General features: G+C 42.8%; 1 protein-coding gene across 5 annotated transcripts in view; it reads right to left on the bottom strand.

The window, feature by feature from the left end:
- Nucleotides 1-2666: 2666 nt before the first annotated feature.
- The window catches only part of CUNH2orf42 (chromosome unknown C2orf42 homolog), a 79982-nt gene continuing 70030 nt past the window's right edge, over nucleotides 2667-12618 (bottom strand). For all 5 annotated transcript variants that reach the window (XM_006151277.3, XM_006151278.2, XM_027772982.1 and 2 more), the window contains exons 8-9: nucleotides 9937-10099; nucleotides 2667-3336 (exon numbers count right to left, since the gene is read on the bottom strand). In XM_006151277.3, coding sequence (XP_006151339.1) covers nucleotides 3128-3336; nucleotides 9937-10099 — 372 coding nt within the window. In that variant the 3' untranslated portion in view covers nucleotides 2667-3127. The remainder of the gene's footprint in view (nucleotides 3337-9936; nucleotides 10100-12618) is intronic.

Raw genomic sequence — 12618 nt, 5'->3', positions numbered from 1 at the left:
GCCGCGCGGGGTAGAAAGAACCCCCCAAAAGCCGGTCGGAAGCGGCGGGAGGAGGACGTGACTGACGTCATCGCGCGGAGCCGAGGGGGCGGCTGCGCGTGATAAGCCTTTGCTTGTCTTTTGCTCTTCGTAATTTTATGCTGCTTCCTTTACTTTGCCTTTCCCCGAGCTTACCTGAGTAGTATTGTTCATTTCGGACAAGAAGGGAAATGGGAAGAAAATGAGTATCAGCACCCGCAGTCATCTTTAACCTTTCATTGTCTTCGCTCCCGGCCTTTCTCTTGCATTAAGTGAAATTGTGATCTTACAGAATACCAGGGGTATTAAGTACAAATATCCGTGAGAAGAGACAAAAAGCCCATGTGAGCCTAAGGCTCAGTTAGAAGAACAAGCTAGAAGAGGAAGAAACGTTCAAATAAAACATTAAAAGAGCAATTCACCCACAGCATTTATCTTACTACCCTATCATCCAGGTGGGAAAACGGCTTAGAGGGTTACCATGACTTGTCCAAGGTCGCATGCTACCCAAGGGGCAGAACTACGGTTTCAAACCGGCCCTAAGATCTGAACCTTAACGCGAGAGACAAGAGTTAGGTGAGGACAGTGAAGAGTGGTGCTGGGAAGGGAGAGAAACCCACTGGACATTTACTGAACCCCAGAACCCAGTGGAATTTTTGAGTTGAAATTAGCTCAAAGGAGCTAGTCTAGTGCCCCGGTAAGTCGAAGCAGCTTCTTAGGAGAGTACCATATAAAAGAGCCCCCATTAGTGCACTGCTTTGAAATCTCCAGTGCCCTAGCTACATGCTGGGCATCCCAACCACTAGCTGGGATGTCGTTGACCTCCAGCACTGCCTTCCCTGTTAGTAGCAGTTAAAGGTGGGAGACCGTTGGAGCCAGTAGGTGGCACGGTGGTTAAGAGTGCTGGACTCCCAGATGGCCAAATGCAGTTCATGATATGAACCTGACAGCTTTGCTTTCTCACTTTCTCTCTCTATATATATATCTCTGGTCAAATTTAAATACATAAATAGATAAGAGATAGATTTAAAAAAATAAGTGTTAAAGGGGCCAGCAGGTGGCATGGTGGTTAGGGGCACTGAACCAGTCATTCTTTTCTATTACAGCCCAAGCCAGTAACAGCTGGGTTACTATCACTCGCCATCTAAAGAAAACCAAGAACCTACTTCATATGGATTTTTTTGTTTGTTTTCTCTTTCTGAGGACAATGAATATTGAATTATAAGAAAGGGAGGGCCAGCTCTGCAGTACAGTCATAATGTGCTGCTCAAGAGCAGCTGAATCCTACAGTAACTACAGTTTGAATCCAGCCTGATGACCCTGAAATACACTGGCATATGTTCATGTGCCCAGGATCCAAGGGGCTAGAGGAAGGGGGGTGGGGGGACACCAGCATATGGCATAATGGTTATATCACTGGGCTCCCACATGGCTGACTACGGTTCAAGTCCTAGACCCAGAGGCTTGAAACTCATTCCAGGTGCGTGTGCATGCATGCCCAAAATCCTGAGAGAATGAAGGAGAGGTTGTAGCGTGGCCATTCCCCCAGGGGATGATTTCTCACTTTCTATCTCTTTGGTGAGTACATACACCCTATAGCAAAAATATCTCTTTAAAAACAAAAAACAAAAAACAAAAAAAAAAGGAAGGGGATTGTGGCATGACCTGACCCTGTGCAGGGCGTTCATCTCTCTAATGTATGAACACGTGTTCTATCATTAATTTAAAAAAAATAGTTTTTAAAGACATTTACAGCAAAGCAACATGATAAAATGGGGAAAAAAATTACATACTTTGGAGTACAATCAAACCTTTTTATAATTGGCAGATTACATAAGGGCTTGCTAGAGAGAGACAGAAAGCAAAACACCCCCGTTGGGGCATTCCTTTTCCATTTCTACATCCTGCTGGGATTTTGGGCACACATGCACACTTTTTTTTTTTTTAACAATTTTCTATTTAATTTTATTATTATCACTTTTCGATTTGACCAGTGAAAGATAGGGAAAGTGAGAAAGCAAGCTGTCAGGTAAAGGACTTAAACCACAGTTGGCCATGTGAAAGTCTAGAGCTTTAACCACCATGTCACCTACTGGCCACCATGTAAGCTGCCAGGGCTGGGATTTGAGCCAGTGGTCAACCATGTAGGCTGTGGCTTCCTCTAACCTCTAGGCCACGGGTTGGCCCTAAACATTATTTTTAATGCTGTTTCCAGCAAGACACTTTACCTCAGAGGGCTACTTCTTTAGCTCTGTAAAAGAAATAATGTCTAAACTAAAAAAAAAAAAAAAAAAAAAAATCAATGAGAAATTGATGAAGTGAAAACATAAATGAAAGTGCCCGGCACAGGCAAGCACAAGGGAAGTGTTCGTTACCTCCATCCCTCCTGTAAGACAGGCTTCCACTTCCATGTCTTTCAGTATCTCCAGTCTGTGATCAACAAACTCAGAAACAGGAACTGAACTTTACTAGCTACTGTACTTTTTTGGAGAATAAAGAAGGAAATAAATATCAAGTGAATGAATAATTACAAACATAAGTTTGAAATGCTAATGTTCCCTTGACACCTGAGCCTTTTTTTCCCTATTTTACTATCAGCTAAATCCCCCAAAAGGCTTAGAATTTTATAATCAGACCGACATGAGAGATACTTGGAAAACTAATGACACTGTGCTTTATTTGAGAACAGAGTAGAGTATGGCTGGAACTCTGCCAGGATGTTCTGTAACACTCTGCCCTAACCGGGGTATTACGAACTTTCAAACACTGTTGGTATAATGCTGAGTGCTGCTAACTTCTTAGAGATTTGAAAGAAAGAAACACTAAAGGTGGGTCTGTAAGAAGAAAAGCAAGCTGATTTTTTTTGTTCCATTTAAAATTCTAGCCAGTAATACTGCCCAATTTACATGAACACTGTATACATCAGCACCAAAAAGGGGTATTTACAAAGACCTTTTCTTCCACAGAGCCACTGGAAAGGACTGAGAAATTACATCGTAGTTGAGAGCAGTTCTCTAAGCAACAGGGCCATCGAAGTGCCTGACTACTATTTGAAGGTGTCAAGGGCAGAGGATGTGCAAATTTAGCAGCAAAAGATTCTTGTTTTGCTTCAAGGGAAAGTGATAGTGGTCAGAGGAGCCAGTTCCAAGGGCTGGTCAAGTGGAGGACGCTGGTCGTGGTACTCTGCCACATGCCCGTTCCGGTGGTGGCCATACTCAAACTTGATCCGCAGCTCACCAATCTTGGACTGGGGAAGGATATCTGGGATCCACTCAATGATAAAAGGTGTCGGCTCCTTTTGATCGGGGGAAGTGTTGCCTAAAGAGAAAAAAGGAACACTCTGACAGCCATTCCTCTCTTAATGACCTGTTAACAACCCCTGCAACTTATGACTATTTCTCCAGAGCAGGGAATCCCGTTTCAGTCTGGGTGCGTCTAGGGAATCCCCTTCTCAGTCGTTGTCTCACTCCCAGTCAGTATTCGCTACATGAAGTGTCTACAATCACACAACACTACAGGTTTATATTTGCACTTTACTGCACACTCACAGTAGTATTCAGAATACATAAAAACGACTGTGCTGAACTCACTGTGTTGTGTGTCTTGTTGCTTTCTAGTGCGTAGCTAATATATGCCTTTTGTATGGATAGAATTACATTATTCTAGTGTGGTGGCACGTGATATCTATGGAAAAATATACCCTATGGTGCCACAATCCACCATAAATATCCATGTTCAAGCTTATTGATCAGTTCACTTTCATGACCCAGTCATAGGAGAGGAACTCAGGTGCCGAGTGAAGAGTGCCTGGTACAGCTCCACCTGCTGCCAACCAGTGTTCCTAACAGCAAGCAGTCTCCTGAATTGCGAGCGTCTACTCAGCTTTGATCAGAACGCTGGGTAGGGTTTACATATTCAGTGGCACTATGGTTTGTATGTCCCCCTTCCCCTATTCATTTGTTGTATTTTAGTTGTAACAGGATTAAGAAGATACAAATTTACCAGACTGGGTATTGAACAGACTGGGTATTTACCAGACTGGGGGGGTTTGGGAAGAGATTAGGATTGGGGTCATTAGGGTAGGGCTCCCATGACTTGATGCCTCATGTTTTTTTGTTTGTTTGTTTGTTTTTGAGAGAGATTTTTTTGCTATAGGATGAGTGTGTGGTCACCAGCCAACCAGCCAGAAAGCGAAAAAATCACCCCCTGGGGGGATGGCCAAGCCACAATCCCTTCTGCTCCATTCTCCTCTCGGGATCTTGGGCACAACATATACACACATGCCCGGCATGAGTTCCAAGTCTCCAGGTCCAGAACTCAAACCAAGGTCACCATGTGGGTGACATAACCATTATACCATGTGCTGGTCCCGCCTGACAGGTTTATAAGGAGAAGAAATGAGAAGACAGATACACACACCCTGCCTGGCTCAAGCTCTTGGCTTCTGCCAGGCTGTGATGTAGCCTCACTAAATGTGGCCCCTGGACCTTGGCCTTCCAAACTGTGAGCTGAATAAACCTCAGTTCTCTCAAATTACCCAGTTACAGGTATTTTCTGGTATTATCAATAGAACAGACTAGAACAAGTGGTGATTGGGGTATGTATTTCCTGACTACTATGAAATTAAAACATATTTAATAATTTTAGGTCATAGAAATACTGCAGGCAAAAGTGACAGCTGGGGGCCAGCAGGTGGCGTGGTAGTTAAGGCCCTGGACTCCCACATGGTCTACTATAGTTCCAGTCCTGACCTGATAGCCTGCTTTCTCACATTCCTTCTCTTTCTCTGTGTCTCTCTCTGGTCAAACTTAAAAAAAAATAATAATAATAAATAAAATTGAACAGATAATTCTTTAAAAATATGATAATATATAAAAATTAAAAATATCATCTTAAGGGACTAGCAGTTGGTATAATGGCTATGTTGCTGGACTCCCATGTAGTTGACTGTGGTTCGAGTCCCAGACCCCAATGGCTTAAACTCACACCGGGCGTGTTGCGTGCATGCCCAAGATCCCGAAAGGAGAATGGAGAAGGGATTGCGGCGTGGCCATCCCCCCTGGGGGGGTGATTTTTCACTTTCTGTCTCTCTGTCTCTGGCGAGTGCATGCATCCTATAGCAAAAACCTCTCCTCTGCAAAAAAAAAAAAATGAAGAAAAAGATATTTTAGTTTAGACCTTGTCAATTTCCTTGCTGTGTGTGTGTGCTCAAAATCCCAGGAGGAGAAGGGATTGAAGTGTGGCCAAACTGTCCTATGTGGTAATTTCTCACTTTCCCTCTCACTGTCTCTCTCTGGCAAGTGCTCATGCCCTATGGCAAAAATCCTAAAAAAAAATCCATTTCTTCCACTTTTTTAGGTCATTTCTTGAAGGACCCTAAAACATCATTTGAGGGACCAGCAGATGGCATAATGGTTACTGTGTGGGAGTCACTAGACTCATGACTGTGGTTTGAGTCCTAGACCTGCTGGCTTAAAACTCATGCTGGGTGTGTGTGCGTGCATACCCAAAATCTTGAGAGGAGAATGGAGAAGGGATTGTGGCATGGCCATCCCACTGGGGGGTAATTTCTCGGTTTCTGACTCTGTCTCTCTGACGAGTACATGTGCCCTACAGCAAAAATCTCTCTTAAAAACAAACGAACAAAGCACATCATTTAAAGGACTGGAAACTGGGGCCAGAAGTTGGCATAGTGGTTAAAGGTGCTGGATTCCCACATGGCTGAACGCTGTTCGAGTCCCGGACCTGGAGGCTTGTTTTCTCACTTTCCCTTTCTCTCTGTCTCTGTCTCTGGTCAAATTAAAAAATAGTAACAGGGCTGGCAGGTGGCGTGGTGGCTAAGGGTGCTGGACTACCACATGGCCAACCATAGTTTGAGTCCAGAACTGGCAGTTTGCAAATCACATGAGGTGCATGTGTGTGCATGCCCAAAATCCCAGAAGGAGAGTGAAGGAGAAACAATTGTGGCTGGTCATCCCCCCCCTAGGGGGTGATTTCTCACTTTGCCTCTCTTTTTCTCTGTCTCTCCATCAAGCACACATGCCCCAGGACAAAAAGCCTAACTACAATAACCAAAAACAGCTACTTACTTGTAACGAAAAATATCTCTAGAAACTTGTTTGCCCAGTTGTTACCCAGGTTTTGTTTTGTTTTGAATTCATGACAGAGCTCCCTCTGCATGGACCCACAACATTCTCTGCTTCTGTTAGTCATGTTGTGACACAGGCCTGCCTAATGCCAGCCCAATAAATAAATAAATACAAATAATAATTTAAAATTAGTTTTAAAAATCACAAATAGAATTAATTAAATAAATAATTCTTTAAAAAAAAAAAAAATACCAGAAACAAAGCTTCTGCCCAACCTAGTCTAACGAATGACCTTGTGGCCTGGTAGATTTTTATCTGTTTGGTTGCTTTTAGCTATTGAATATAAACATTAGATTTATCAAACTCTTTGTCACAAATATCTTATAGCTCTCATTTCAAATGATAGCTGGCTGATAACTCTCCTTTGGAGCTACTACCAACTTTTCACTTAAGTATCAGCAAAAACACAGAAGGCTGAAAACTCACAATGATGAACATTAAAGACTATTGGCAGCATATGGGGAGTAGACATAAATAGGTACAGATGGACGGAGAGAGAGCTACCCAGGCTTTTGCCATAGCCCGTTCCAGCTTTCATTCAAAAAGGGAGGCCGGGGGTTGGCAGGTGGCGTTCTGGTTAAGGCATTAAAATAATAATAATAATAATAAATTAATTTAAAAAGGGAGCCAGCAGGTGGCATGGTGGTTAAAGGCACTGGACTCTCACATGGTTGACCACAGTTTTGAGTCCCAGACCCAGTGGCTTGCTTTCTCACTTTCTCACTTTCCCTTTCTTTTTCTCTGTCTCTCTTTGATCAAACTGGAAAATAACAATAATATGGGACCAGCAGTTAATGTAATGGCTGTTGCTGAACTCCCATGTAATCGACCATGGTTCAAGTCCTGGACCTGGTGGCTTAAACTCATGCTGAGTGCGTGCCCAAGATCCTGAGGGGAGACTGGAGGAGGAGGAATTAGGCGTGGCCATCTTCCCTGGGGTACCACTTCCTTATTTCCCCTCTCTCTCCCTCTCCCCAGAGGGCACATTTACCCTGTAGCAAACTAAAATAGTAAAAATAGAGGCAGGAGGTAGTGCAGTAGTTAAGGTGCTAGATTTCCACATGGCCAACCATGGTTCAAGGCCTGGACCCAGTGGCTTGAAAATCACATGGGGTGCATGTGCATGCATGTCCATAATCCTGAGAGGAGAATAGAAAAGGGATCATGGCGTGGCTATCCCTTCAGAGGGTGATTTCTCACATCCCTCTCTCTGTCTCTCTCTGGTGCCCTATGGCCAAAAAAAAAAAATGTGGGTGGCCCAGTTTGTGGCCTGGTGGTTACAATGGCTGGATCACGCATGACCCACCACAGTTTGAGTCCCATAGTGAGCAATTTGAAAACATGCTACACACAAGTGTGTATGTGCTCAAAGTCCCAAAAGGCAAAAGGAGAGAAAAATAGAGAAGAAATGATTGTGGCATGACCTTGCCCTATGGGGAGTCCTTTCATACTTTTCTGTTTCCTCTCAGCCTCCTCCCAGTGAGCATATGCGCCCTCTGGAAAGTTAAAAAAAAAAGAATAGTGAGACTAGCCAGTGGCCTAGTGTAACACAATATTCTGCGAGCCTGAACCCTGGGGAAGTGCTCTAGGTTCACATCTGCATACCTCCCTGAACACGTGAGGTAATGTGATTTTTCCTTAAAAAAAAAAAAGAAGTAAATGAATAAACTTTTAAAAATAAAAAATAATGTTGGAGATGTATACAGACAGCTGTTCATCATATATCATTAAATTAAAAAAGCATCTGAAGTATATGATCAGATGTTTTGGGAACTCTTAACAGACGAGATATGTGCCCAGATCATAATGATGGTATTATCTATGGGGGGTGGGGCTGGATTACACACATTTTTTATTTTTAAATTTAATTACTTAATTACTTTCTTTTAAAACAGAATTATTTATTTAACTTTATTCATTCATTCATTTTTATCTTAATTTGACCAGAGAAAGAAAGAGAAAGGGAGAGGGAAAGTGAGAAGGCAAGCCACCGGGTCCAGGACTCAAAGGTTGGCCATGTTGGGAATGTCCAGCACCTTAACCACCACACCACCCGCTGGCCCCTAATTAATTACTTTCTACTATACGGTGCATGTGCTCACCAGAGAGACAGAGAGGGAGAGAAGGTGAGAAATCACTTTCCAGGGGGATGGCTGTGCTACATACAATTCCTCCTTCTCCATTCTTCGGATCAAGGGTATGCATATGCACATGTGCCTGGAGTGATTTTCTTTCTTTCTTTCTTCTTTTCTTTTAATGCTTTCTTCTTTTAGTTTTGCCATAGGGCATGTGTGCTTGCCAGAGAGAGAGAGAGAGAGAGAGAGAGAGAGAGAGAGAGAAAGCAAAAGTGAGAAAGCACCCATGGGGAGATGGCCATGCTGTAATTCCTTCTCCTCCATTCTCCTTTCAGAATTTTGGGCATGTATACACATATAGCTGGCATGATTTTCAAACCGCTGGGTCTGGGACTCAAGTCACACAGCTGGCCATGTGGGATCCAGCTGCCTTAACTTACATGCCACCTGCTGGCCCACAGGTGATTTTTATTATTTATTTCTTCATTTTTAAAAGTATTCTTTAAAATTTTGGGGCCAGCAGGTGGCATTGGGGTTAAGGGTGCTGGACTGCCATATGACAGCTGACTGAGGTTCGATTCCTAGACCTGGTGGCTTGCTTTCTCCCTTTTTTCTCTCTCTCTCGTTCTGTTTCTCTCTGGTCAAATTAAAAAAAAAAATTTCTTCATAATAGGTGCCCGCAGGTGGCATTGTGGTTAAGGGTGCTGGACTGCCATATGACAGCTGACTGAGGTTCGATTCCTAGACCTGGTGGCTTGCTTTCTCCCTTTTTTCTCTCTCTCTCTTTCGGTTTCTCTCTGGTCAAATTAAAAAAAAAAAAAAGTAAGTAAGTAAATAAAGTTAAATAAAATAATTCTTTTTAAGAAATTTAGGGGGGGCAGCTGGTGGAATGATGGTTAAAAGCACTGGACTCCCACATGGTTGACTGTGGTTTGAGTCCCAGGCCTGGCAGCTTGCTTTCTCACCTTCTCTCTCTCTCTCTGATCAAACTGGAAAATAATAATATTAATAAATAAAGGTAAGATAAAATAATTATTTGAAAAAAATTATGGGGTCAGCAGGTAGCGTGGTGGCTAGGGGCACTAGACTCCCACATGGCTGGCCATAGTTCGAGTCCCAGACCTGGCAGCTTGCTTTCTCACTTTCTCTCTCTCTCTCTCTCTCACTCACTCTGTCCCTTTTTGGTCAAATTGGAATAGATAAATGAATAAATGGAGTTAAATAAAATAATTTTAAAAAATTATTAATGATAAGAGTGTGTGTGCACCCTTGTAACAGCGAGAGAGACAGAGATAAGCACCTTCTTCTGGTCATGCCACCGTCCTCCTCTTCCAGTACTCCAAGCTGTCAGATCCTGGGTACAGGTGGACCAGGCTGGACATTAAAACTGCGACTGCTATGTGGGATCCAGTTTCTTCTGAGCAGGGCATCCCGACTGTGCCACAGAGCTGGCCTGGCTTTTATTTTGTCTGTTATGCTCTATAATGAAATCTATGATTTCTCCATAATGAATGTGTATTTCTTCTGTAATTTTATTTTGAAAGCACAGGCTCAATGAAATGAAAACCCTTATCCCATGTTTGCCTTACAAGATGAATGAATGTGTCCTCTTTAAGGTCAAGATCTAAAAACTGCAGTCAGTGTAAAGGACACAGCCAACTCTCAAAGAAGATGTGCTGTTGAAATTCACTTACCAACTTTGAGAAAAGTCTTGAGCTCCAAGGGCCTCAGCACTGGCTGCTTTTCGATGCGGCCGTAGGTTTCTGCTATGCTCTCGACTTCTACTTTCGGGCATTTAAACAACTCGTAAGTCCCATCTCGGTTCTGTATAAAGCTACGGGTGATTTCCAAGGGCATCTGCACACCAAGAAAATACCAGGAAAAGTGAGAAAGAAAAAATCTTCAAAGTAGACAAGTACTTGGATAAAAACAGATGTTTTATTATGCCTTCTTTTTTGTTAAGTACACTCATTTAAAAATTCCCCCTGTGGTGCCAGTAGGTGATGTGGTGGTTAAAGGTGCTAGATTTGACATGGCCAACTGTGGTTCAAGTCCTAGACCTGATGGCTTGCTTTCTTACTTTTCCCTTTCTCTCTCTCTCCATCTCTGCCTGGTCAAATTAAAACACAATGATAACAGATAGAGTTAAATAAATAAATTCTTCTTTTTATTTTTTTTTAAGAATTATTTCATTTAACTTTATTTATTTATAATGGGGTGGGGAGAGAGAGAAAGAGAAAGAGAGAGAGAGAGAGAGTAAGAAAGCAAGCTGCCAGGTCCGGGACTCGAACCATAGTCAGCCATGTGGGAATCCAGCGCCTTTAATCACCACGCCACTTGCCAGCCCCAATAAATAATCCTTTTATAAAAAAATTCCCCCTGGGCCCATAGGTGGTATGGTGGTTAAGGGTACTGGACTTCCACATGGTTAAATGCAGTTCGAGTACTGGACCTGGCGGCTTGCTTTCTCACTTTCCCTTTTTCTCTCTCCCTCTCTGGACAAATTAGAATGGATAAATCAATATAAATAAAATAATTCCTTTTTAAAAGTTCCCCTTGTATTTTCAAGTAAATTCTGTCAACAAAGCTGCTTTTTCTTTTTTTTTTTAATAATTTATTTAACTTTATTTATTTATTTAAATTTGACCAGAGAGGGACAGAGTGAGAGAGAGAGAGGGGGGAAAGTGAGAAAGCAAGCCATCAGGTCTGGGACTTGAACCACTGTCAGCCATGTCAGGGTCCAGCGCCCTTAACCACCATACCACCTGCTAGCCCCCAAAGCTGCCTTTTCTATCATACATTATTCATGGCTGTCCTTTTTGCTCTACCATCTTCATTTCAATGCCAGCCAAACCACATCCTAGTGGAACCTCTAGTGTTTTCATCGCTATGTGCCTGCCACTGGTGCTGACCTGCTATAAAATCATTTCTTTTTTTTTTTTTCTTTTTTGGACAGGTTTTTGCTATAGGGCGTGTGCACTCGCCAGAAAGACAGAGAGAAACAGAGACAGAAAACAAGAAATCACCCCCCAGGGGAGATGGCCACACCACAATCCCTTCTCCTCCATTCTCCTCTCGGGATCTTGGGCACGCATACACATATGCCCTGCGTGAGTTTAAGCCACTGGGTATGGGACTCAAACCGTGGTCGACTACATGAGAGTCCAGTGACATAGCCATTATGCTAACTGCTGGTCAGTAAAATAATTTCTTCCCCTACTGCTCTGCTAGTGTCATTCTTGTACATCCTCTGTGGATGGCACCTACAGCTCATTTCACATCCTCTATATTTCACACTGTCCTTGGGACTGAGCCAGACTGAACTTGAACTGAATTCTGCCTCTGTCACTGAACAGCAGGGTAACCTTGAGCAAGCTAGCAAACTTCTCAGAGCCTATTTTCTCATCTGCAAAATGCGGTTAATGCTAGTGTGTGGCTGAGAGGTTAAATGAGGTGATGCGGGTAAACAATGCCCAATAGACAGGCGCTCAATGGTCATTAGCTTTCTCCTCCAACTTGTCTCTGCTCTGGGTTGCCCAGTGCCTTCCCGGAGGCCACCTGTTCTAGGACACAAGCTGCCTCTGTGACATCTTGCATTTAAAAATCTCCCAGGGGGGCTGGCAGGTGGTGTGGTGGTTAGGGCACTGGACTCCCACATATCTGACCACAGTTCAAATCCTGAACCTGGTGGCTTGCTTTCCCTTTTTCTTTCTCTCTCTCTCTCATCAAATTAAAATAAATGATTAAATAAGTATTAAAAGAATTTTCCATGGTTGGGGTTGGAGGTGGCATGGTATTGAAGGCGGTGAGACTCCCACATGGCTGATCGTGGTTTGAGTCCCGAATCTAGCAGCTTGCTTTGTCACTTTCCCCTTCTTTCTCTGGTCAGCTTTAAAAATAACAACAGGGGGCAGCAAGTGGCATGGTGGTTAAGGGTTCTGGCCTCCCACATGGCTGACCCTGATTTGAGTCCCAGACCTGGAGGCTTGTTTTCTCACTTTCCTTCTTTCTCTCTCTCTCTCACTCTGTCCCTCTCTGGTCAAATTAAAAATAAATAAATAAATAATGTTAAGTGAAAACAAATTTTTTAAAAAAATAATAAAATAAAATAATGACAATGAATAAAAATAAAAAAAAAAAACCTCCCAGGGTTTAATATAGCATTAATATAAGCCTTTTCTTAGGGTTTCCATAGGTTCTATAGCTACCAATGACTTATTTTGGACCAGAAAATGATGTGGTGGTTAAGACAAAATAAAATAAGTAAATAAATAAATTAGGAAAAGCAGGTGGCAAGGTAGTTAAGGTGACTAGATCCCACATGGCCAACTGCATGGTTTGAATCCCAGATCTGGCAGCTTGATAAACTAGCCAGG

Source organism: Tupaia chinensis, unplaced genomic scaffold (genome assembly GCF_000334495.1).
Source record: "Tupaia chinensis unplaced genomic scaffold, TupChi_1.0 Scaffold000316_1, whole genome shotgun sequence".
NCBI lineage: Eukaryota > Metazoa > Chordata > Mammalia > Scandentia > Tupaiidae > Tupaia > Tupaia belangeri.
This window is presented reverse-complemented; position numbering and strand designations above follow the sequence as displayed.